Below are 21,430 nucleotides of genomic sequence, written 5' to 3' on the forward strand. Positions count from 1 at the left end.
GTTTAGCAGTGAATGAGGTATTGACCTTGGTTAATGAAAAAGAAGCCCTCCTGAAGAAGGGCTCATGCCTGAAACATCGACTCTCTTGCTCCTTGGATGCTGCCTAAGCTGCTGCACTTTTCCAGCAACACATTTTCAGTAATGAAAAAGAAAATCCTGATCAGTAATAGGCGCTATATAAATGAAAGTCTTTTCTGCCTTCATAAAAATCAGAGGTGCTGCAGGGGAAATTTAGAGTTAAAAATCCACCTTGACACAACCACAACATGAGGGGATAAAGCAAACAAGAAACCAAACCTTTGGCTAAAAAGGCCTTATTATCAGCAGGAAAAAAAAAGATTCAGCAATGGTATTAAGTGCTGCATTATCACTACCCAGCAATTTTGAATGTTTCCTGTATCCATCTGTGTAAAGCAAACAGTGTGAGTGAAAATAATATTATTGCGTGCACGTTATTGACATCTTGAATCAATTCAGTATCCCTTCTCACCACTTACCCCAACTGGTCATTTCTGTGTCCACCAATTAAAGTCACAATTAGAAAAATAGAACATATTCACACTGGGGAGAGAACTGTCCTCATGACTGTCTTTCTAATTGCCTGGTCAGCAATGCACCACTTTATGCTCAAAGATTGGTTGTTCTTGAAAGTACCAATGTTGCAATATGAACAAAATCCTCTAAAATCCACTATAAGATTACAAGAAACAAATTCTCCTTTGTTTGAGTTGTAAATGTGTTTTGTACTATTCCAAGCAAAGAATATCACTTCTTTGAGCTCTACATTGAGAACTGGCCCATTTGAGTTTGTATAGACTGTAACAAAATTAGTAAGTAAACACTAGTTATTAAAAATTGTACTGTTTGTTGGAATCATAGAATCCCTACAGTGCAGAAAGAGGCCACTTGGCCCAGAATCTGCTTTGACTCTCCAAACAGCGCTGTAACCCATCGCTGAACCACCTAGTATGCACATCGCTGGACTCTACAGGGCAATTTAGCATGACCAATCCACCTACCATGCACATTTCTGGATGCGGACACAGGAGAATGTGCAAACCCCATACAGTCACCCAAGGCTGGAGTTGAACCAAGATCCATGTGGCTGTGAGGCAACAGTGCTAACCACTGAGTCACCATGCTACCCGTGCTTTGTTTCAAGATATGAGCAGTAATACAATGTAGATAAAGAGAAATTGCTTCTGCTTTTTTGGGGGAGTTTAAGATGAGTATCTGAAATAGAGAGCTGAACCTATCAAGAGGCAACTTATGATAGACCACGACACACAAAGGAAGTTATAATTTTGGAAATCACTTTTTGTAATTTATGCTGATACTAGATCAATTGTTAACTTTAATATCAAAATTGGTAGATTTTTATTAAATAATTTTATCAAGGATAGAGACAGAGGTGGACATCCGGAGTTAGGTCACAAATCAACCATATTCTCAGTGAATAGTGCAACAGGCTGGAGGGGCGAAATAGTCTCTTCCTGCTCTCACTAACTTTCTCCAATGTGTTTACCTGATAAATCAGTGGGTAAGTACATTAACTTCACTCTGTGACACCTATTGGAGTCTATTGGAGAGTCAACAGGACTCGGACTACAACATCCTTTATTATGCATTAAAGTGCACATATTGGATACTAGAATTTGCTTTCCATTTACCCCTAACTAATGGTGAGCATCAACAGCTTCACTCTAACCTTAAACCAAAATCCATCATCAGCTGCATTTGCCAAATTGTTCTGGTCAACTTAAACTGAAAGTTATGTTTGGGAGTCTGTTGCATGGACTTAATCTAGACACGGAGCTTCCCTGCCCCCCCCCCCCCCACCACACACACACACACACACACCCACACACCCACTCTCACCACCAAAGATAAAGCAAAACAATTTTGTATTAACTTGCTTGTACTGATATATATAGAAGTAGGACAAAAGCCTTGGATCCAATTTATGTGGCTTTTAATTAAAACATCGTTGTCCTGAGAACATGACCAATTTTAAAACAATACTTTATCATCAGACAAAAAGTTACAAATACTTCAAAACAGAATGGAACTTCAGTTTTCAAACAGATATGAACATCTGTGAAAAACAGTCATTCACATAGATGATATATTTGAGATGTACTAGCATCTTCCTCTGTCTGCTCATATGGTACCTATATGAATCAAATCCAGCAACTGACTGGACACAAAGCCCTAATGGAGTCAGAAGAGAAAGCTTAACTGTGGGTAAAATGTGTTCATTGCTAGTCAGCAAAATTCTTAATCTTCCATTATATTTAGGTCTTTATAGCTTCCTCTTCAACCTTCTATCAAAATCAATCCTTTGTGATCTGCACATTTCGTTCTTCATATCATATTAGAATTGCAAGTGCCTTGGTCTTTCTTGGTGAGTGTAAAATGAATTGAAAATAGATAACATTTCCAGTCACCAAGTAACACTGCCTATGCATATTGCTTACATTTGTTAAAAATTGTCTTTAATTGCATGTTTAATGCTGTAGGTTTTCACACAGAAACCACTAGCTTGCAGATCCAGGACAATGATGCACAGGGAAGGAAACATTTGGACGATATCCACTTCCACCTGCTCTCTGGAGTTTAAGTGACCACCTCCTTCATCTGCCTTGCTGCCATGATCATGATGATTTTTTTTATACAAATGAGTTCCCAGCTTACTCATGTCTTCTCAAAGTCTTAAACCAGAATATGAAGGATTTATCCCAGGATTGGGACTGATTTCAGATTGAAGGTCATCAGCATTTCAGAGTGGGCTAGTTTGTTCTTGGTCCTGGTCTTTTTGTCCATCACTCGGTTTCTTATTACAATGTGTGCTCAATTCTTTGGGTTGTAGGCATATTGTTTATTACTGTGATTAGGGCCCAGACTGAAGTCAACTCCATGCCAATTTAAACACTTGTAACACTTTACACACAGCATCGAGGGCCTCCTTTGTGTTATCTCACAACCTGAGATGAATAATACTGATTATACCTCTGTGACTTTATATATCCCACACCAAACCTTAAGATCTTCAAAGTGAGTGTAATTAAATTGTGAATTAAGGGCACTGTTGTGCAGTGGTTAGACTTCAGATAACCATAATAGATAGTGCTGCAAATCCATCAGCATATGCTATATTCAAAATTACATTTCAGAAGTGAAAGAACAAAGTTAAATCACCCAAAGAGACTTTAGTACTTGATATCAAAGTTGAAGAGATCTATTTTAACTTTTGCAACATGTTCCCTGTAATATCACCATGCAGAACCTGGTTAGTAGATGGTAGGGGTGCGAGCTATATATCTTTTGAGAAAAAAACAAAAACTTTGACAAGTTTACAGAAATGTGTGTTCACATGATGTGTGATTGAGAGATTATAATTGTGCACTCCACCTATGAACAGCCTAACAAAATTAAGCTCCCCAGCAGTTTCAGTATTGTTCACAACATCACGTGGCATTTCATGTGTTACTCTGGTAACATTTGCCAGTATGCCAAATTAAACTATAAAGAAAAAAAGCCACAAGGCACACAATACAGGCTGTTACCAAAATGAACCTGAAATATTGGAGAGGAAGGGAAAAGAAGTATTGTTAACAATCCAAAAAGTAAATCCTGCAAAGTTCTTGTTGATAGAGTTAACATGGGCAATTATTTTCAAATTCGCTCTCAAATGGAACAAGGCAGCACATGATACCAATAAGTGAAGTTTCCAGAATAATGAAATACAATTTAAATTTCACTACTATCATCAGACTCAATCTCAAGAGTGAGGAATGGTGATGGAAACTGATTACACAATAAAAGGTAATGATCGGTTTCTATTCCTTAATTAGCAAGAGGGAAGAATATGTCAAAATGTCAATCACAAACCTTAAAACATTTCAGATCAATTTAGTGCTTCAAAGCATATAAAATATTCAACATCTGCCACAATACCAGAGCTCATATTAAACTGTCTATTAAAATTTGCACAGACACACTATTGGAAAAGTTTTTAAACCTGACATTGGAGGGTTTGATATCAATGCAACATTTGGAAATTCAACAGATTGTAATGTGCCAAATTAGAATACAATATTCAACAGCAAGGATACTATACAAAGTTACGGGATTCGTACTTGTGTGAAGAGTTTGCAGTTCCTTCAGATGGTGTCTGTTCATTCAGAAATAAGGACGTTGAGGAAAGGGTTGTTGCTAAGGAGGCTGCTTCATATAACGATGTAGTGCTGGGGAGCAGGTCCGGTCGCCTACGATATCCTATTGCTGCCATGATGAAAACAAAAGGTCTACGTTAAGAATTTCAAAATGTTACGACTATTAAGTATCCAATTAACCTGCTCTTGAATTAATTAAAATGATTTAAATAAGGCCCTGCTTACTTAAGTGAGTTCCTCCTCACTTCTGGTGCTCCATTTGACACACCCACATGTCCCGAGTTTCCTCTGAATGGTCCCTACCTCTGCAGCCTCTTTCAGCCCGTACAGTTGTTTAATATCTCCGTGATCCTGACTCTGGTGCCTGGCGTACACCCAACTTCCCTAACTCCATCTTTAGCCACTAAAATCTTCAGCTCTGCGCTTCACCCTCTCCTCCTTTAAGATAGCCCTGCCTGACCACCTCTCTACTCATTATCCCAACCTGACCACTGACTGCCTACCAAAATACCACATCCTGACCCATCATAGCATTCCCCTCCAGACCTACAATCCCATTCAACCCTATATGTCAATCTGATCAGATCATCGCCAATCTATCATTCAAATAGCTTCCCTTGACCACCTCCCTACTGCCTCCTGTCCCAACACAACCCGATGATCTAAGCTGCCCACCCAAAATGGCTATTACCTGACAAACCTAACACCACCTGCCCACCTGACTACATTCCCTGACCCAACTACCCACCTATCTGCCTACCTAATCCCTACCTCCCCCAAAACTAGTCACAACATTTAAAACCTACCTTCAGAATCTCAAAGTATCTAATGTATCAAATTATCTAAAAGGGATCTATGTTCCTTTCCTTTCCCCACTTCTACTTCACTTTCCCAGAAACTTAGGGTTGCTGCCCTGTACACTTCTTTGCCAATAGGGATTGGAAGATCCTGGAAGAAATATGAAACATCATCAAATTGGCAGAAAATCTTTCCAGCAACCAACTGCTCATCATTGCCACCACTTTGAAGATCTGGCCTGTTCTACAACCATTATAATACTATGTGAGCAAATTTGAAGCTTATACGAATGAAGGAGAACAATAGGATAGTGTGGGTCAAAATTACATTCCCTATCCTGATTATGGACTGCATAAAAATGTTTTTCCCTCATGTCACCTCTGGTTATTTGTTTAGTTCTTCCACTTTCTGACAAGGGGAATTGTTGCTCTCTATATCCTCTGTCCAGACCTCTCCTGATTTTAAACACATTTATCAAATTCACTTAAGGTCTTCTAAGGAATGCACAATGGCTCTGTGCAACTCAGCTAATCTCACTTCCCCAGTCATCCCCTGTTGCCCTGCAAGTGCCTATCCAATTCCTTTTTAAAACAATGATTGGATCTGCTTCCACCACCATCTCAGGCAGTGTATTCATATACTAACCAATTGATTAAATAATTTTTCCTCATATCACCACTGGATCTTTTGCAACATTACCTTCAATCACTGTCCTCTGGTTCTCAATCCTTGCATTAATGGGCATAGCTTTGCTATAGGTAAAAACCCTCCTCTCATTTATCCTCCACTCCATTCTCCTCCCTGACCTATCACCTTCATCCTTTCCTATTGTACTATATGCTTTCTCCACAACCCCACCCTCCTCTCATTTATCTCTCCATCCTTCAGGCACTCTGCCTATATTCCTGATGAAGGGCTTTTGCCCGAAACGTTGTTTTACTGCTTCTCAGATGCTGCCTGAACTGCTGTGCTCTTCCAGCGCCACTAATCCAGAAATAGCCTTGCTATATTCACTCTCTCCAAACTTCTCTTGATTTTGAAAATTTCAATCAAATTTCCTCTTCCCCGTTCTCTGTTGTAATACAAAAAATCCCAAACTCTTTAGTCACTCCATTAAAAACAGATGTCACCATGTAGTCCTGGGTACCATGACAATAAATATTTTCTGTCATTTCTCCAATGGCTTAACATCTTCCTTAAAGAGTGTGGGGTCCAAAACTAAGCATAATGCTCCACATGGAACCTAATAAATACTTAATCAAGTTTACTGTAGCCTCTTCACTTTTGGACTCATTGCCTCTAATTATAAAGCCCAAGATCCCATGTGCTTTTTAACAGTTTTCTCAAACTGACACAAAAGGTTCCTGCACCCCTTTAAAGGTGTGTCACTTCATTCACAGAAAAGTGAAAGGCACGGTGGCTCAGTGGTTAGCACTCTGCCTCACAGTACCAGAGACCTGGGTTCGATTCTACCCTTGGGTGACTGTCTGTGTGGAGTTTACACATTCTCCATATGGCTGCGTGGGTTTCCTCCCAGTCCAAAGATGTGCAGATTAGATGGAATGGCCATGATAAATTGCCAATAGTGTCCAGCGAGATGAATTGGCCATGGGAAATGCAGGGTTACAGGAGTAGAGTAGGAGTGGGATGCTTTTCAGAGGGTACAGTGTGGTCTTGATCAGCTGAACGGCCTGCATCCACAATGTAGGGTTTCTGAGCTGATTTTGTGAAAAAGGTCAAACTAAACACTCGTTGAGCCGCAGCTGCAGTATTGTATCTGATTCTGTGAATCACTCTTCAGGAAGGGTGATAGAGAAAAGATTTGTGTGAACAGTTCCTTGGAGAAGGGAACTTGTTCAAAATCATTATGACATTTATATAGAATCATCGAATCCCTACAATGCAGATGCAGGGAGCACAGGGAGAACATGCAGACTTCACAGACACTCAGAGCTGGAATCCGGGTTGTTGGTATCATAAGGCAACAGTGCTCACCACTGAGCCATTATGCCACCTCCATTTTAACTGAACAGATGCAGAGAAGTTGTTTCCTGTTGTAGGAGGGTGAGTAACCAGGGGTTATGGATCAAAAGCTAATCAGTGAGGGGCATAATCAGGTGGTGTCGGATAGGGGGAATGGAAGGAATTCTGCAGGAGTTTGCAATCTGGAATGTGATGACTGAAAGGGTGGTGGAAGTATTTAAAAATAACTTTCCAAAGTGAATTAGGTAAAAATTAAGGAAAAATTTGGAGGGTTTCTAGGAAAGAGTGGGACTAATCAGAATTACAGGGCTACATTTTCTTTCCAATTGTAAAAGGTTCAATATGAAACAACATGGGACAGGCTTGTTTTTAAATTCACTGTTCAATTGCACTTCTTGGAAAGTTAGATTCATTATTACAAAACAACATCCCAACCTATTCAAGTCCAAAGTCAATGGATACACACCCATACGCATGTACGGTGTCTGCTCTCACCCTCACGTCATGGAGATCTTTGACAAGCAGCTCCATTACAAGCTAGTGTTCAAACGGAAAATGTTTACAGGCACACTATTTGCAAACTTGACACATCCTAGAATGCCTTCCTTTCAAAGAAAGAAAACAGTTGACTGAAAATCCAAAAGAGGCATTAAAATGACTGATTTCAGACAGGACTGCTGAAAGTGGGACAAATCCATTGATACACAATGATTAAATTAACAAAGAAAACTTTGATTAAATAACTTAAAGAATATTTTTAAAACTAAGCTTTCAATGGTCCCTCAAAAACAGTTTCAGGATCTACATTCTTATTGTGTGGATGATTAAACAATTAACTTTTGCCATTTAATATTGGGGGTTGGGGAATAAGAGAGGCTGTATTAACTCCAGATCAATTAAGCTCTCACTAAAGACAAATGAAGTTCCATGCATTACCTTCTCCATCAAGACTAAAATAGCTCCTGGTTCCAGATAGCAGCTCATTCTTTCCCTCAGTTGTATCCTGCATTGTTCCAGAGGATGAAACTTCTTGTCCTATGTATTTTATAGCTGGAATGGAATTACGAGCCTTCTTCGAGGGAGACGGCCGCAATGCTGTGTTAGTAAAAAAAAACTATTGGATCTCACTTGAAAGACAACTTGAAGCACACACTTAATTAGGCAGCATTGAACGTGTTGCATTCTTGAAGGACAGACAGCAATTCTCACTACTGTCATTTGTTGAGAAAGGCAAAGGTAAAGTTTGCTTTGTTTCTATCTGACCACAGGGCTGCTCTCTCAACTAGACAGAGAGTGGTGATGGTTTAACTGGAGAGTCACCATACCCTGTGAGGTGAGGGGAAAGGCTGAGAGGGACAGTCCTTCATAGGAACCTCAGTGTTGGCATCATTCTTCATTGCAAACCAGCCATCCAGCCAACTGAGTTAACATTAGCTTGCCTTTTCTTATTTAAAGACTTGTAGAAATTCTCACCATTTATTTTCATATTTCTAGGCAGCTCTCTCATATTCTAATTCCTTCTGCAACATTTTTGAGACAGTTTTTCTTCTTTTCACAACCTGTTCAATTTTCTGACCTACCACTTCATTCAGAGATTTGCATAGTGTTTCTTTCAAATTGATGCTATCCTTAAATTTCTTACCTAGCCATGGATCACTCAACATTCTTCGGGCCTCTCCTTTCACTGGGACAAATCTTTGCTGAGAGTTATTTAATATCTCCTTACAAGTCTGCCACTGCATGCCTACTGTATCACATTTTAACCGAATTGCTCATTTTAGTCAACTCGACAGTCAAACCCTTATAATTATCTTTGTTTTTGTTTAAAAAACTAGTCTCAAACAAATCACTTGCAAACTGAATGTGTAATTTGAGCACATTACTGTCAAGGTTGTCTACAGGCCCCTTATTTTGAGGTTATTGATTAATCCTGCCTAACTAAACACCTTGTCTAAAACAGTCTACTCCCTAGTTGGCTCTAGAAAATACTGCTCTAAGAAGTTATCTTGAATAACTGAATTGATTTTCAGGCTAACTTTGTCAATCAGAATTCCCCAAATTACATGTACAATACAAAGTCCTCCATGATTACTCTTCGCTCACATCCCATTTATTTATTCTGGTATACACTGTCCTGCAACATTGGTTCGTGGGCCTATACACCACATCCACAAGTGATTGCTCACCTTTCTTGTTGGGTTGATAGGTAGGATAGATTACAGATGTTGGAACTGTTCTCCTTGCACAGATAAAGGCTTAGTGCAAATCTGTTAGAGGTTACCAAATCATGAGTAGAAAAGGAGAAACTGCTCCCGCTTGTAAAAGGAACAAAAATGAGCTGGCACAGAGCAAGTGATTTGCAAAAGCAGCAAGGTTAATACGGAAAATAAAATTCAGCATGTAGTTAAGATATGGAATGCACCGCCGGGACGTCTGGTGGAGGCAGTTTCAACTGAGGCATTCAAGAGGGCATTGGTCAATTATTTATATAAAAATGAAATGCAAGGTTTTGATGTAAAAGCAGGAGATTGGCACAAAGAAATGATGCTTATTTGAATAGCCAGTGCAAGCACGATGGGACAAATGGCCTCTGTTGAAATAAACTCTCAGAAAGCAGAGAAATAAAGTCAGTAGCTATCAACATATTTAAACAAGACAGATTGCAACGAACCATCAAATATTCATCGGTACTCACACAGGGTCTTCTTAAATACTCGACTACTCATAAACTTTAAAAAGCGGTCAGCATAGAATCCCGGTCTATGGACTGAAACTGAGTCCTACGGCAAGAAAAAAGAGAATTATGTATGAGCCATGTCTCTCCAAAGTATTGTAGAATTGCCCCTGAAAAGGCTTGGCAGTCAAAGAAAGTGATTGCATCGGTGCTCCAGTAGATTTTGCTCAGCACCATTTTTCTTGACATCCTCTACTGTTTGCAAATGTATACAGCACCACAAGGACACTCTGCCTCATCGTGCAATTTTCCCTCCTTTCTCCTCAGAATAAGTAATTTATTACATGATTTCTGATTTGCAGCATCCGCAGTCTTTTCTGTTTTTAATTTATTACACAGCCTGCTCAGTGCCAGCACCAGCCTTTCGTTAAAGCCAACTGAATTTGTCGGTTGACAGCTATAAAACAAGTTGTACCACCAAGGCAGAACCTGCCTGTCCACTTTCCCTCATACTTCACAAGATGCTATCATGATAAAAACCTGGAATAGGGGAAGATAATCTGAAAGCTTGCCCTCATCCTCTCTGGCATTGTGTGTGTCAATATATCTTGGCAATGAACCTTCACAACTAGATTGTTAGACTTTAGTGCCTAACACAGTGCCAAGCAATACATAGCTGAGCAACACGGCATGATGAATTGCTTTAATGATATTCTGAAACAGATTATATCTATTAGTCACTCTTATGCACTGGCTGTCAGCTATTACAATGCCAACAATCTTCCAATCTCAGCCAGTCATAGCTCAAGAAAATATTTCTCCTTACACAGCAGAATCATGATCATTGTTCGGAACTAATCCCTCTCCTGTTTCTGAATCTCAATCTGCATCAGTTGAATTGTGGAGACAGCTCAAAATTCTAGAAACAATTTATTAGGTTACAACCTTTGTGATACCAACTCATACCAAAACAATCCATATTCAATTTACCTTTACTAAAAAGATGCACAACCTTCACTGAAGTCATAGCTATGTACTTGGAACATCGGAATGCAATGTTCCAAATTTGTATAACGTTTGAAAAGGGCTATTTTTACCATAGATATGACCTGTTTATTTTAAATTGGAAAACAATAATGTAAACAAATCACAGAATGTATTTTGAGCACATTAAGCCTATATGAATTAAAAAGAGCAAGAAAGTGCATTATTACATTTCACCTCACAGCATGTCCCTCTCAAGCAAGGCAGAGTATTGCTTAAAGATTATAAGTGTAAAGAGTTAATAATGAATCCAATCACAAATTCAAAAACTTTTTTTTTAAAAACCCAAAAAATAATGTGTGTGTGGAACTTATGACAACAGGGAGTGGTTGAGGAGACAGAAGCAAGCATTAAGATAAATACAAGTGAGAAAGGAAATATGTTGATAGGAGAGATGAAATAGGGGTGAGAGGAGGGTCACATGCAGTATAGACCAAATGAGCTGGAACGTGCTTTACATTCTAGATAATGCAAGAAGAAATGTGGCACATTTATAGATGTTTATCAAATTATTGCTTTCATCTGCTTACTATTCAATACTAAATTACAGAATGAAAATACAGAGTGTTTTCTTCAACGTTTTTATTCCCTTGAGGGCCACTTTCCCTTAGCTACTGCTGTTAAGTAATTACATCTTTTCATTTAATGTTACTTTAGTCATAAAAATAAATTAAACACAAACATACTCCATCATAGACGAGTGCTTTCCAAGAGTGTTCCAGCTTCTTAATGAACCTTATGGGGAGAAGTAAATTAGTTAAGTATTTGAAAGCAGAAATTAATTGCGATTACAGTTTGTTTTGAACCTGTAAATTGGAAGTGTATTCCATCTCTGCTAAATGACATTTACAAAAGTGATTTCTTATGCACCAGATGAGAAATAAAGAAATCTAAGGGGTGGAACAGCCAATTTCCAACCACAGTCTGTTTTGAGCTCAGTTTATTATTAAACACTGTTGGGATAACATACTAGCTACACATCGAAAATTCAATTTCTCTGGCTCCAGCAATATATTGAATAACCTTGATTATCCGAACGAGGTGAGTGGTAAGTATCTTTTTTTAGACAAGATTTTTTTAGATTACCGACAATGTGGAAACAGGCCCTTCGACCCAACAAGCCCACACGACCCTCCGAAGAGCAACCCACCCAGACCCATTCCCCTAACTAATGCACCTAACATTACAGGCAATTTAGCATGGCCAATTCACCTAACCTGTACATCTTTGGACTGTAGGAGGAAACCAGAGCACCTGGACAAAACCCATACAGACACGGTGAGAATGCGCAAATTCCAAACAGGCAGTTGCCCAAGGCGGGAATTGAACCTGGTTCCCTGGTGCTGTGAGGTAGCAGTGCTAACTACTGAGCCACCATGCGGCCTCATAAACAAAGGAAACCATACTGAACATAATTACATAAAAAAGCATGTTTAGAGAGCTTTTATTTCATTCGATTGATAAAATGTGTACAAACACTGGATATTGCTTAAAAATTCACGATATTTTAAAATAAAATCACTTTTTGGCTAGAGCTTGACTGAAGTCTGAAATTTTTCACTGACATTTTCCTCAGTTTTATCCCGGTCCTAGACAGCAGCCAACATCTTTCTGTTTGGTGTTGTCCTGCCATCTAGACTAACCACGTGTCATCCCTTTCTCCCCAGCAACTGCCGAGCCCTTAGAGAGAGGCACAAAATACAGGGGGAGAACAAGAGAGGGGTAGATATTTTCGCTGACTTCAGTTTCCGTCCTCATCAATTTTTTTTTAGGGGATAATGTTTTCCTCATGTTTCCTCCCGTTTATTTCACATGTGCTCACTCACTGCGATTTGCTCTCCCCCACCAAAAAAATTTTCTTGTCAGCTAAAGATAGTTTTTTTTTCCCCAAACAAAAAGTGTCGTCATAGGATAATAGGAGGAAAAAGCAACGGAAATGAAAAGTGTGAGTGCATTTTTTTTTGACTTAACTCTTCGGAGAATGGCCTGAGGAAAAAAAAAATTGTTGGGTTTACAAAACGGAACGAGTCACGCCTCGAGTATACACTTGAAGTTAATTATTTATTAAATCATACTTGCGTCTATATTCCTGTTCAAATTTATAAAGTGACGCATTATATGGATGAGGAATAGAATGTTTCTATTTCAATTGAAATGCATATACTGGAACCTTGAGATCTTGTTAGGATAATCCGAAATTCAGATAATTGATGTTTGGATAACCGAGGCTGTTCAGTACTTCCATCTCCGAGGATCATTTCCCTGTCCTAATGTTGCCCTATGGAGTCTCTTGCTGTTGGGCACACATGGACTCTGGAGGTAAAAATAACCACTTAACCCCACTTCGCAGGTTGGAACTGAACTTAGAGTGGGGAGCAATCCAAAACATTGGTCCTAGATATGGGGTGTGGAGATGTAAGGGCTTGTTTTTTTTTAAAGAAAGGGAGGAGGAAGTGCTTTATATTCTGAATCTGAATCAAACATTTGACTTCAAATGAATACTCAAAACTAGTATCCACCCATTTTCCAAATGAAACCTTCAAGGCACAACTAACTAACTTGTGGCTATATTCATAATCCTCACTTACACTGGTATGAAAGTCCTGTCTGGGACAGTGAAAACACCACTAATTCTCACAGAAGGAAACTAATGTGAAACATGCAGTCGATACCTGTAAGACTGTAGAATGTCAATAATGGCCATGTAAAGTAGAAGTCTCTCGCCTTTATTATTTTTGGCTGGTATACCACCCATTCTGGAAAAAGAGAACAATAAGAAATATAAAACAAAGAATGGTTTAAAAAAAACAAAGAGGGAATGAGTGTCTAACTCAATCTCACTCATTACCATTTAATGGTTAGAAATATTTTCCAGGAATTATCAGAACTATATTTAATATAGCAGAAAGCCCTGAACTCTGGATTAAATACACTCACCAAAGGTTTCATTTTGGAACAAAGTTCTAGATATCATTGATATTTCAGTGTACGGGTTATAAAGACCAATCAGGTAGTGTCTCCTCTATTCACACAGTAAGTTCCTTGGAGCCTGTTGGATTACAGCTCACACCTATTGTAGTTTCGTCTATCACTGCCAACGATCTAAATGCAATGCTGCTTCAACATTTCTTGGACAGTTATGCACTGGGTCATAGTAAATTGCCAGATTCTACCATTCATCACCACCCGTGGTGCGATGTGCCATGTTTTTGAAGCTTATACACTTAAACAGTACAGAACTAACAGTTCCTTTAATATCGCTGAGTCAAAATCCTGGAATTCCCTCCCAGACAGCATCATGGGTGAACCCACAGCACATAGACTACAGCGATTCAAAGAGGTAGCTCTCCACCACCTTCTCAAGGACAACTAGACACCAGCAATGAATGCTGGCCCAAGTAGCAGTGCCAACATACCAAAACAAATTCCCATGTGGCAGCAAGGTTTGAGGTCTAAAGAATGTTTGAATCCATTATCCATCAATTTGCCAAAAGACAACTGCAAGGTGGAAATAGCCAACTCATGGCTATGCTTTATACACAAGCATCACCTTCACTGGTATGAAAGGCTAATCTTGGATAGGACACTTTTTAAAATCAACCACGATCTGATTGGTCAGAACAGGCATGTGAAGGCGAATGACCTCATTTGTTTTGTGAACCCAGTGTCAGCAGGCAACATTCCCAAACGGATTGTGTTATACAGTGCCTTTAAAAGTAACAAATGTCCTAAGGAGACACACGTGATAAAATAAATATCTAACTGTGTCAAAGGGCAACATGGTGGCTCAGTGGTTATCACTGCTGCCTCTCAGTGCCAGGGACCCAGGTTCGATTCCAGCCTCAAGCGACTGTCTGTGTGGAGTTTGTATACATTCTCCCAGTGTCTGTGTGGGTTTCCTCTGGGTGCTCTGGTTTCCCCCCACATTCCAAAAAGGAGTGCTGGTCAGGTGAATTGGCCATGCTAAATTGCCCGTAGTGTTATATGCATCAGTCAGGGATAAATATAGGGTAGGGGAATGGTCTGGGTGGGTTACTCTTCGGAGGGTCGGTGAGGACTTGTTGGGCCGAAGGGTACGCTTCCATACTGTAGGGAGTCTAATCTAAAAACTGTGATAGAAGACTGTAGAATGTCCAGATTTTGAAGAAAGCTTTAATAAACAGAATAGTAGCAAGGTTTAAGAATGATGTTTCAGAGAATGACCAAAGGGCTGAAATTTTGGTCACTGGTGCTACAGTGAAGGAGATATACAAGAGATAGAGTCCAAGGAAATACACATGTATAAAAGTCTTAAAAGACAGTAGGGGTGAAAAATAACAGAGGTACAAAGATAATAACTTTGAATTAAATAACATGAGATAGAAACCAGAGAAGGTGACTGATGACATTAACAGGTTGATATCCTGATAATTCTAAAGTTAATAATCTGTGTATGGATAGAACTGGAGAGACTGATAAGGAGGACTTTGTCTCATTACTAGATCCATGTCAGGCAAGGTTGATCCAATGAAACTGTAAAAATCCATTTAAACAAAGAGATTTTATCACATCCGTATGTTTTGGAACAAAGTGGGCCTTTTCCCCTTGTAAAACAACTTTGAGGTGGTATATTCTGTTGCATGCAAAATCATTTTAAAATGTTATCTTAAAAACAGAAATATTATATTCTTAATCAGGTTATCTAATGCCTCTTTTGACCATGATTCAATCTGGGTAGTTTTTTTCTATCAATTGGAGACATGTCACAGGAAGCACCAGTCTGATGATAGTGGATTGAGTGTAGGATTCTCCATTCACAATATCAGGAAGCACCTACTGCATGATGCTATATCCTGGAGCTTCTCACAAATCTAAGCCAGCCATCAATGTGTTGTTCTTCATTCTTCAAATACACTTAAACTAAGAGTTACAAATGTACAAGTGGCCTCCCAAAATAGGAGAAAAAACATGCACTGTCCCATTGCATCAGTTTTTGGGCACTGATGGCAAATCTGAAAAAGTAAAGCAGCTTCATTGCTTCAATGAAATAGATTCAATATGGCAGCGAAATTAAACCAAATAAAATAACAACATTTTAATCCTTTAACTTAATTTCTATGTAATACAGAATTCAGATTTATATAAATTAACTTAAAACTTTTAAAGCTACATTTAAACAAGAGATTTATAAAAACCCAAGTCAATTCTATGGAATTGACTTGATAAAGATTAGGAAGGATTCTTTGAATAATAGCTATTAGCATAAGCACACAAGCATTCATGCAATGAATAAAAATTAATGCATCCTATCTATTCTTCTAACTCGAAGCTTAACCAGCCTATCATTTAACTCCTTTCTTAACACTTCCAATGTGCATAGAAATAAAATGCTAAATAAAATCAACTATTTATTACTGGTGTCTGAATTTTCAAAAATATCTAAATATTACAAGTTTATGTTTTATTTGCTTATAACTTTTGTTTGACCCATCATTTAAACAATACTTTGGATCCAATTGATCCTTGATACACCCGATAGAACTTCCATTTGAACTTGCTTCTTTGCAGACTTTATATCCTTAGCTCTCTAATTGTTCTCCCAGTTCTTCATCTTCAGATAGGAATTATTTGTGTTCGCCTTCCACAAAAAGTTGAACACAATCAGATACTTATTGTTTCCAAATTGATTGGCACAATCAGGAACAGTTAGATCCTTGGTCAACTGAAGCAGAATGAGGTAGATGATACAATTCATCAGGCAATCAGCAGGCAACGCAGTAATGGAACAAGTAACTGCTTTGATTGGGAGCTGTCCTTGGCTTTATCTGTTAGAAAGACACTGTTCCACAAATAAAGTGATAAGGAAAGCTCATGGAGCTGGTAATATTTCAGTACCATACTTTTCCTGATATGAATTTGGAGATATCTTTCTAAAAAAAATGTTGTTCTATGACTGTTCTATCAGAGTAACAAATACTGCATAGTGCTATCAGCTGAGCAAGGAACATGTTAACTCTGCCTGTAGAATGACATTTTAAAGATAAAGGTATTGATGCAAATGCACAAGTTCTTACAGATTAGACACTGTGTCAGACTCCAATCTCCAAGTCATAAAGTGGATATGGAGGTACTGAAAAAGCAACTAAAACAAAATTTACTAGAGCGATACCAGAACAGAGAGTGATAAATAATCAGGAAGGTCCAAACAAACTGGGAATTTATTTTCCCTCTTAAAAAGCGGCACATTTGATGGGAAAACTAAAGATGTTCCCATTTGTGCAGAAAGTCCAAAAGTGGGGGCCAGAAATAGAGGATAGTCACAAATAAATCCAAGACTTCAGGAGAAATTTTTACCAAGAGTGGTGAATGGAACTCACGCAGTGCTTCAGTTAACTGATTGAAGGGGAAACAGAAGAAGACATGAGGGAGATAGAAATAGAAAGATAGACAAAAAGGAATGGGATCAGTAATTCAACAGCTTTATTGTTACTATTATAAATTAAAAACTAAAATCAGCCTTTCATTCCCAGTTTATAAAACATCAAATTCTGAAATTGTTAAGGTGGCCTTTGATCCGTAAACTAGGAGGTAAAACCTCTCAGCTGCCTCCCAACTACAACCCTGGGACTCCACTGCTAACAAAGTAATCAGATTCACCAAGGGGAATAATAGCCAAGGAGGAGGGCACTAACACAACTTACATGTCGTCTGTTCCAACAGATTCTCCTGATTTGGTTGCACCTTGTATAGATTCCAAAGCTGTGGAATACAAGACTTTCTGCACTCCCAGGCGTTTCCCATCTGAGGTCATCTGGAGATTTTCTGCTTCTTTTTCCTTCTCTTTAACGGCTAGGTCCAAGTTATGAATTCCCAACAGTAAACTGTAGTCCATGATTTTGAAACTTTCCAATACCTGAAAGCATAAAAATGCCCAATTATTATTCAGCTGCAGACGAAATCAATATTTGGTATAATTTACTGAGTCACACAAGTTTGAAATCACTGGGTTAGTGGCAATTTCAATGCCCAAGAGAGAAAGCGAAAACATAGGAACACAAAAGAAGAATTAAAATACCCAGGAATATTTACACTGTTAAGTTACATAGCACTTTTCAGTGTAAAACACCCCAACATCCTTCACAGGAACACGTTAAAATTTGACACTGTGCTACAGTTTAATGAGACAAGAGCACCAGGAGTAAAAAGCTTGTTCAAAAGGTTTACAGCGAGAATCCCAGAGGTAACCGGAGAACATTTTGGAGAGACTCAAAATATGAACAGCAGAGTCTTGGATCAGCTTAAGCTTATGGATGGTGACAATGGGTGACTAGGCAAAGAGCACAGGAACGAATTGGTTGCCTGAGAGTTTCAGCAGCAGTTGAACTGAGGCAGTGAAGAATGCAATAAATAAGCCTTTTTCAGCCTTGGAGTAATCTGGTAAATGTTAATTGTGCTTTGAACATCTCCTTGAATTGCTTAGGAGAATGCCAACACCACTTTCTATATATACTGACAGAGTCAAATGTCTCCTGAATGAATATCAACGCAGCTCCTTCAAAAGGAAGTAAAACTTTTCTTCTCCTCCTACCGTTTATTGTCAAGCCTCATTGTCATTTTCTCTCCTTTAAGATGTTTCCCGAACCCTCTCTCCTGGAGCAACTTTCTGGTTACCTCTCCCAAATGTGTTAAATTTTGCCAGATTTTTATTGTCACCTATTTTCAACATGAACTTTGAAATATTGCTAGCTTTTGAAATATTTCAAAAAATTCAATTTAATCTGGACAGCTAGCAATCAACAATCCTTCACAGATGAAAGGAATATGCCATTTATTTTCTTCTTCAGTGACGAGTTCCTGACCTCAACTACGAAGGGGAAGCCAACAATTAAACTGTCCAGAGGATACAAGCGTACTCAATGAATGCCACAGACAAAGTGTCCTTAATGCTCTTTTGCTAAGTGTTGTCATTTTGCAAATAAAGCAAAATTGTTGTTTTTAAAAAAAATCTCTACAGGCAAAGGATCCAATGCCTTGAAAATGTTGCCAGTCTTGTTTCATAACTATGAATGAAATCACATCACCTTTAACCTTCAATTTCTTTTTCAAAAAATGTCACAAAAATCCCCTAGTTTATAACAGCTTTCACTTTCCAGTTTCTCCCAACAACTGTGTTTGGGGCAGATTCTCCTCTTCAGAGGAGCATGTTCTCCACTCCCAGATTGTTAAACTTGAGCTTTCTATCCCAATGGTCTTACTGTTGTTCATCTGTTGGAATGGCACTGCCTCTCATGGATGCTAGCAATATCATGTTAGCTTTCTTTCTCCATCTTAAGTGAATGCGTTAAGCCCTGCCATTGATCAGCGGAATCGGGGTCACAATCTGTGTTGTCTCTGAAGTGCAGTGTCCAGAATGGACTGTAGGCCATAGATGCATTATTATCACAGATTGAGGGGTGATCTGACCACAAGTATCTAATTATGTTGAAAGTTTTGTGGAAGGCGAACATAAAAATATCAAAATGGATTCATGGGCCGAAGGACTGAACCGGCTTAATGGGTTAACTACCTCTTGTTTCTGTGCACTTCCTACAGCTTGAAGTGGTTTGATGATTTCCCCCAAAGTCTGGGCTTTGTTGCTGTCTCCCAGACACAGGTATGTGGTAGATAATAAATCAGAAATGAACAAGCAGCTAGAGAGAAGCAACCAGAAATTACTGACAGCAACAGCAATGATGCACAACAGCTGTGATTACAGATTCTCAAAAGTGCTTCATTGGTTGTAAAAGTGTGACATTGAGGACGTCAAAGATGCTATATAAATGATTTTTGAAAAATTTTATAACAGAAATGGGGGGGGGGGGGGCGGTAGTTTAAAAAGAGTGCAGGGCCAGGGACAAAGGAGCAGGCAGATGAAGAATGAAAACCAGCCATGATGGAAGGACAACTGAAATTTAGCTGCCAACATTTTTTTAAATTTGAGAGTTCTTGTAAAATAAATGTTTGAAAATGGCATTTCTGTCCTTGAAAACTTTGTTCAAACATGATTTGGAGATGCTGGTGTTGGACTGGGGTGTACAAAGCTAAAAATCAAATAACACCGGGTAATAGTCCAACAGGTTTAATTGGAAGCACTAGCTTTCGGAGCGCCGCTCCTTCATCAGGTGGTTGTGGAGGACACAATTGTAAGACACAGAATTTGTAGCAAATGATTACAGTGTGATGTAACTGAAATTATATATTGAAAAATACCTTGATTGTTTGTTGAGTCTTTCATCTGTTCGAATACCATGATCGTTTCACTTCTTTCATGTGTAAATCATAAAACTTTTTTTTAGAAACTGCATTCTCAGGTTAACCATAACAATTGCTGTTAGCCAGACAAAATGTTGAAGGCGTTAGCCCTCTGTGTTCTCTGTCTGTGCCATAGTGTTTAGACGGATTCTAATCTAAAATGTGAGATCACAGAGTCTTGCGTGAATTCATGCAGTTTTTGAGCAAAGCACAATGTAACTCTGCAAGTACAAATTCACCCCACATATTATGTATGTGTGTGCGTGTGGGTGTCTGACTGGGATGGGGGGTTGAGTCTGTGAGAGAGTGTGTATGTATATGTGGGTGTAGAGTGTCTTAAGTCTGTGAGGGGGTGCATGTGCGAGTGTGGGAGTGTGTGTGTCTGCATCTGTGTCTGGGGTGGGGGGTTGTGAGTGTCTGTGAGAGAGTGTATATCTGGGTGCGTGAGTGTAGAGTGATGTAAGTCTGTGTGAAGATGCATGTGAGTGTGTGGGTGTGTGTGTCTGTAAGAGTGTGAGTGAGTGAGTGCCTGTGTGTACAAATGCCTGTGTGCATGTGCGCGGTGTGCGTGTATAGGAGTGTCTGTGTGTGTGTGTCTGTGTGTGTGTGTGTCTGTGTGTGTGTGTGTCTGTGTGTGTGTGTGTCTGTGTATAGTGCAACGGTGGTCACCTGTCGTGTGACATGAACCCAAGGTCCTGGTTGAGGCCCTCCCTATGGGTACCGAACTTAGCTATCAGCTTCTGCTCAGCCACTTTTCACTGCTGCCTGTCCCGAAGTCTGCCTTGGAGGATGGTCACCCGAAGGTCCAAGGTTGAATGTCCTGGACTGCTGAAGTGTTTCCCAACTGGGAGGGAACCCTCCTGTCTCTTGATTGTTGTGCGGTGCCCATTCATCCATTGCCATAGACTTTGCTTGGTTTCCCCAATGTACCATGCCTCAGGGCATCCTTGCCTGCAACATGTAAGATGTGACTCAGCCAATGTTGTCTATGAGTACCTGCCACGTACGTGGGGGGAGGTGTCCCCACGTGTAATGGTGGCATCCATGTCCACACTGACACGTCTTGCAGTGCCTACCGTGACAGGGTTGTATGGAGTTGTCCTGAAAGCCGAGCAGTTTGCTACGAACAATGATGTGTTTGAGGTTTGGCGGTTGTTTAAAGGCAAGCAGTGGAGGTGCTCATCCTCATTGATAATGTATTGCAGGTCATGAAGAACCTGGCATAGTTTTTCAGCTCCTGGGAAATACTGAACAATGAAGGGTACCCTATCGGTTGCAGCACGTGTCTGTCTCCTGAGGAGGTCATTGCGGTTCCTTGCTGTAGCACACTGGAACTGGAAGTTGATGAGTTGGGCATCGTACCCCTTTCTTATGAGGGCATCCCTGAGTACTTCCAGGTGCCCGTCATGTTCCTCCTCATCTGAACAGATCTGGTGTATGCGTAGGCTTGTAAATAGGGGATGGCGGTTTTAATATGTTTTGGGTG

General features: G+C 39.5%; 1 protein-coding gene across 7 annotated transcripts in view; it reads right to left on the reverse strand.

The window, feature by feature from the left end:
* LOC132824894 (phosphatidylinositol 4-phosphate 5-kinase type-1 beta-like) overlaps positions 1-21,430 on the reverse strand; it is a 142,367-nt gene that overhangs the window by 18,764 nt on the left and 102,173 nt on the right. For all 7 annotated transcript variants that reach the window (XM_060839793.1, XM_060839757.1, XM_060839741.1 and 4 more), the window contains exons 8-13: positions 17,355-17,566; positions 13,347-13,430; positions 11,361-11,409; positions 9,652-9,736; positions 7,893-8,051; positions 4,140-4,284 (exon numbers count right to left, since the gene is read on the reverse strand). In XM_060839793.1, coding sequence (XP_060695776.1) covers positions 4,140-4,284; positions 7,893-8,051; positions 9,652-9,736; positions 11,361-11,409; positions 13,347-13,430; positions 17,355-17,566 — 734 coding nt within the window. The remainder of the gene's footprint in view (positions 1-4,139; positions 4,285-7,892; positions 8,052-9,651; positions 9,737-11,360; positions 11,410-13,346; positions 13,431-17,354; positions 17,567-21,430) is intronic.

Source organism: Hemiscyllium ocellatum, chromosome 2 (assembly GCF_020745735.1).
Source record: "Hemiscyllium ocellatum isolate sHemOce1 chromosome 2, sHemOce1.pat.X.cur, whole genome shotgun sequence".
In the NCBI taxonomy this organism is placed as follows: domain Eukaryota; kingdom Metazoa; phylum Chordata; class Chondrichthyes; order Orectolobiformes; family Hemiscylliidae; genus Hemiscyllium; species Hemiscyllium ocellatum.